Genomic DNA, 6,328 nt, shown 5'->3' on the forward strand with positions numbered 1-6,328 from the left:
ATTAAAGCCACAACTGAACAGTTACGATATGATCTGTCCACCACTTTTACAATTTCCACACGTCTTTGTCTTTCTCTCTCTCTTCCTGCCATTCCAAAGATTAGGGAGTAAAAACATGCAAATTAAAGTTTATCTCCATGCTCACCATTTCAGCAGCTCACTAACACTCAGACAATTGCCTATACTATATGTCACAGTCGGCTCCATGGGTAAAAGCTTTTCTTGTGAAACATTTTACAAATTGACAGTTGAGACAAAAATGTAAACATCTGGAAAAGAGAGCTGAACAAATTCTGATCGAGCTGACTGGACCATAAATTAGCGAAAACGACCCAAATATGGTGATCCATCGTTGCATCTGGCTTTTCTCTATGTAAGTCAAACCTAATATTGATAATTGTATTGAGTTGTAATTTTTTCTTCATATTTATCACACCGCTTTGTATGGTTTGATAACATATTCAGCTAAAATTAGTTTCATATTTTGACAGTTTTCCTGTTTTTATTTGCATGTTGTTGAAATATTTAATTAGCATAGTCATGTCTTTTCCCCATCAGAATAACTGCCTGTTCAGGGACAGCTTTCAATGATAATAAGACCCTAGATCCTGAATTTTACAACCTGGATTGGATGAGGTTTATACCCGACGAGACTCCGGTATCTGCTATCTCTATTCCTGGAACACACGAAAGCTTATCACTACATGGAGGACCACTTGATAAATGTCAAGTCTGGACCTTAAAAGACCAACTTAATGTGGGAATACGATATTTTGAAATGCATGCTGGGATTTGGCTGCCCACGCAAAACAATATTCATATCTGGCATAGACACTGGATGTTTGGGCAAAAATTTCTAAAAGTCCTAACGATCATTTTAGATTTCCTATCAGCCCATAGCAGCGAGACTGTGCTGTTGAAAGTGAGACCACATTATTTTAATGTATACAAGTTAAAAGTTGAAAAACTGATGAAAAAGTTGATTAAAAAGTTCCAAAATAAAATAATAACTACATGGTCAGTACCAAACATGCAACAGGCAAGGGGCAGGATTGTTTTTCTCCAGAGTAAAACGTTCAATGCTGGAACAAAAAACCATAAATCATATTTCTTTGAATATCACAAGCTAAATAATGTTGAAAATAAAATAAAGGATATCAAGTCACACCTCTGTAACCATTACATTGTACGGACTACCTGTGCAGCATCCAGGCTTGAAAATCCTAAAACTTTGGCTAAAAAAGTTAACAAGCAGCTTCATACATTTCTGGTGCAACATCAGAAAAGCTCCTCAAACCGAGGTTGCTTAGGTGTCTTCAGCATGGATTTTCCGAGTGCTGATCTTATTCAAATCATCACTCAACTGAAACCATGCAATTGTGGTGAAGGTGCAGAAGAAGGACATGGACATGATGGAGAAATGCCTCAAATTACAATCGAGCCACAAACTAAAAGAAAAACAGACACGACACCAGAACCCGACAATACACCTGAAGCATCAACAAATGTTGAACAATCCTCTGAACCTGAACCTATAACCGAATCCCTGACATACAAGCCGACTTCAGAACCCTTCTCTGAAACAGCACCTCCACCAGAATCCATAACATCTGGGGAGGATTCAGAACCAACACCCAGACCAAAACATGCAACAGAACCACCCACATCTGTGGAGGAATCAGAACCACCCTCTGAAACGCCGTCTGTTACTAAAGCACCAACATCTGTGGAGGAATCAGAACCACCCTCTCAACCACCGACTGTTGCAGAACCACCAACATCTGTGGAGGAATCAGAACCACCCTCTGAAACACCATCTGTTACTAAACCACCAACATCTGTTGAGGAATCAAAACCACCTTCTCAACCACCGACTGTTGCAGAAGCACCAACATCTGTTGAGGATTCAGAACCACCCTCTCAACCACTGACTGTTGCAGAACCACCAACATCTGTGGGAGAATCAGAATCACCCTCTCAACCATCGACTGTTGCAGAACCACCAACATTTGTGGAGGAATCAGAACCACCCTCTCAACCACCAACTGTTGCAGAACCACCAACATTTGTGGAGGAATCAGAACCACCCTCTGAAACACCGTCTGTTACTAAACCATCAACATCTGTGGAGGAATCAGAACCACCCTCTCAACCACCGATTGTTACAGAACAACCAACATCTGCGGAGGAATCAGAACTATCCTCCCAACCGCCGACTCTTGCAGAACCACCAACATCTGTGGAGGAATCAGAACCACCCTCTCAACCACCGACTGTTGCAGAAGCACCAACATCTATTGAGGATTCAGAACCACCCTCTCAACAACCGTCAGTTGCAGAACCACCAACATCTGTGGAGGAATCAGAACCACCCTCTACACCACCGACTGTTGCAGAACCACCAATATCTGTGGAGGAATCGGAACCAACCTCTGAAACACTGTCTGTTACTAAACCACCAACATCTGTGGAGGAATCAGAACCACCTTCTCAACCACCGACTATTGCAGAACCACCAACATCTGTAAAGGAATCAGAACCACCCTCTCAACCACCGACTGATGCAGATCCACCAACATCTGTGGCGGAATCAGAATCACCCTATCAACCATCGACTGTTGCAGAACCACCAACATTTGTGGAGGAATCAGAACCACCCTCTGAAACACCGTCTGTTACTAAACCATCAACATCTGTGGAGGAATCAGAACCACCCTCTCAACCACCGATTGTTACAAAACCACCAACATCTGTGGAGGAATCAGAACCACCCTCTCAACCACCGACTGTTACAGAACAACCAACATCTGCGGAGGAATCAGAACCGTCCTCCCAATCACCGACTCGAGCAGAACCACCAACATCTGTGGAGGAATCAGAACCACCCTCTCAACCGCCGACACTTGCAGAACTACCAACATCTGTGGAGGAATTAGAACCACCCTCTCAACCACCGACTGTTGCAGAACCACCAACATCTGTGGAGGAATCAGAACCACCCTCTTCAGCACCGACTGTTGCAGAACCACCAACATCCTTGGAGGAATCAGAACCACCCTCTGAAACAACGTCTGTTACTAAACCACCAAAATCTGTGGAGGAATCAGAACCACCCTCTCAACCACCGACTGTTGCAGAACCACCAACATTTGTGGAGGAATCAGAACCACCCTCTGAAACACCGTCTGTTACTAAACCACTAACATCTGTGGAGGAATCAGAGCCACCCTCTCAACCACCGAGTGTTGCAGAACAACCAACATCTGTGGAGGAATCAGAACCACCCTCTCCACCACCGACTGTTGCAGAACCACCATTATCTGTGGAGGAATCAGAACCACCCTCCCAACCACCTACTGTTACAGAACCACCAACATCTGCGGAGGAATCAGAACCACCCTCTCAACCACCGATTGTTGCAGAACCACCAACATTTGTGGAGGAATCAGAACCACCCTCTGAAATACCGTCTGTTACTAAACCACCAACATCTGTGGAGGAATCAGAACCACCCTCTCCACCACCGACTGTTGCAGAACCACCAACATTTGTGGAGGAATCAGAACCACCCTCTGAAATACCGTCTGTTACTAAACCACCAACATCTGTGGAGGAATCAGAACCACCCTCTCCACCACCGACTGTTGCAGAACCACCAACATCTGTGGAGGAATTAGAACCACCCTCTGAAACACCGTCTGTTACTAAACAACCAACATCTGTGGAGGAATCAGAACCATCCTCTCAACCACCAACTGTTGCAGAACCACCAACATCTGTGGAGGAATTAGAACCACCCTCTCAACCACCGACTGTTGCAGAACCACCAACATCTGTGGAGGAATCAGAACCACCCTCTCAACCACCGATTGTTACAAAACCACCAACATCTGTGGGGGAATCAGAACAACCCTCTCCACCACCGACTGTTGCAGAACCACCAACATCTGTGGAGGAATCAGAACCACCCTCTCAACCACCGTCTGTTACTAAACCACAAACATCTGTGGAGGAATCAGAACCACCCTCTCCACCACCGACTGTTGCAGAACCACCAACATCTGTGGAGGAATCAGAACCACCCTCTCAACCACTGACTGTTGCAGAACCACCAACATCTGTGGAGGATTCAGAACCATCTTCTCAACCACCGACTGTTGCAGAACCACCAACATATGTGAAGGAATCAGAACCCCCCTCTCAACCACCGACTGTTGCAGAACCACCAACATCTGTGGAGGATTCAGAACCACATTCTCAACCACCAACTTTTGCAGAACCACCAACATCTAGGGAGGAATCAGAACCACCCTCTCAACCATTGACTCCTACAGAACCACCAACATCTGCGGAGGAATCAGAACTACCCTCTCAACCACCGACTCTTGCAGAACCACCAACATCTGCGGAGGAATTAAAACCACCCTCTCAACCACCGTCAGTTGCAGAACCACCAACATCTGTTGAGGAATCAGAACCACCCTCTCAACCACCGACTGTTGCAGAACCACCAACATCTGTTGAGGAATCAGAACCACCCTCTCAACCACCGTCAGTTGCAGAACCACCAACATCTGTTGAGGAATCAGAACCACCCTCTCAACCACCGACTGTTGCAGAACCACCAACATCTGTGGAGGAATCAGAACCACCCTCTCAACCACCGACTGTTGCAGAACCACCAACATCTGTTGAGGAATCAGAACCACCCTCTCAACCACCGTCAGTTGCAGAACCACCAACATCTGTTGAGGAATCAGAACCACCCTCTCAACCACCGACTGTTGCAGAACCACCAACATCTGTGGAGGAATCAGAACCACCCTCTCAACCACCGTCAGTTGCAGAACCACCAACATCTGTGGAAGAATCAGAACCACCCTCTCAACCACCGTCAGTTGCAGAACCACCAACATCTGTGGAGGAATCAGAACCACCCTCTGAAACACCGTCTGTTACTAAACCGCCAACATCTGTGGAGGAATCAGAACCACCCTCTCAACCACCGACTCTTGCAGAACCACCAACATCTGTGGAGGAATCAGAACCACCCTCTCCACCACCGACTGTTGCAGAACCACCATTATCTGTGGAGGAATCAGAACCACCCTCCCAACCACCTACTGTTACAGAACCACCAACATCTGCGGAGGAATCAGAACCACCCTCTCAACCACCGACTGTTGCAGAACCACCAACATTTGTGGAGGAATCAGAACCACCCTCTAAAATACCGTCTGTTACTAAACCACCAACATCTGTGGAGGAATCAGAACCACCCTCTCCACCACCGACTGTTGCAGAACCACCAACATTTGTGGAGGAATCAGAACCACCCTCTGAAATACCGTCTGTTACTAAACCACCAACATCTGTGGAGGAATCAGAACCACTCTCTCCACCACCGACTGTTGCAGAACCACCAACATCTGTGGAGGAATTAGAACCACCCTCTGAAACACCGTCTGTTACTAAACTACCAACATCTGTGGAGGAATTAGAACCATCCTCTCAACCACCAACTGTTGCAGAACCACCAACATCTGTGGAAGAATCAGAACCACCCTCTCAACCACCGACTGTTGCAGAACCACCAACATCTGTGGAGGAATCAGAACCACCCTCTCAACCACCGATTGTTACAAAACCACCAACATCTGTGGGGGAATCAGAACAACCCTCTCAACCCTCGACTGTTACAGAACCACCAACATCTGCAGAGGAATCAGAACCACCCTCTGAAACACCGTCTGTTACTAAACCACAAACATCTGTGGAGGAATCAGAACCACCCTCTCCACCACCGACTGTTGCAGAACCACCAAAATCTGTGGAGGAATTAGAACCACCCTCTGAAACACCGTATGTTACTAAACAACCAACATCTGTGGAGGGATCAGAACCACCCTCTCAACCACCGACTGTTGCAGAACCACCAACATCTGTGGAGGATTCAGAACCATCTTCTCAACCACCGACTGTTGCAGAACCACCAACATATGTGAAGGAATCAGAACCCCCCTCTCAACCACCGACTGTTGCAGAACCACCAACATCTGTGGAGGATTCAGAACCACATTCTCAACCACCGACTTTTGCAGAACCACCAACATCTAGGGAGGAATCAGAACCACCCTCTCAACCACTGACTCCTACAGAACCACCAACATCTGCGGAGGAATCAGAACCACCCTCTCAACCACCGACTGTTGCAGAACCACCAACATCTGTGGAGGAATCAGAACCACCCTCTCCACCACCGACTCTTGCAGAACCACCAACATCTGCGGAGGAATTAAAACCACCCTCTCAACCACCGTCAGTTGCA

General features: G+C 46.7%; 1 protein-coding gene across 1 annotated transcript; it reads left to right on the forward strand.

Annotated features, from left to right (window-relative positions):
• The first annotated feature begins 205 nt into the window (after positions 1 to 205).
• On the forward strand, positions 206 to 1,538 carry LOC115016051 (1-phosphatidylinositol phosphodiesterase-like). Its single transcript, XM_029443716.1, has 4 exons — positions 206 to 209; positions 576 to 804; positions 1,213 to 1,270; positions 1,389 to 1,538. The coding sequence occupies exons 1-4, from the start codon at positions 206 to 208 to the stop codon at positions 1,536 to 1,538; spliced, it is 441 nt and encodes a 146-aa protein (XP_029299576.1).
• Positions 1,539 to 6,328: the final 4,790 nt, after the last annotated feature.

This window comes from Cottoperca gobio, chromosome 11, assembly GCF_900634415.1.
Source record: "Cottoperca gobio chromosome 11, fCotGob3.1, whole genome shotgun sequence".
Lineage (NCBI taxonomy): Eukaryota > Metazoa > Chordata > Actinopteri > Perciformes > Bovichtidae > Cottoperca > Cottoperca gobio.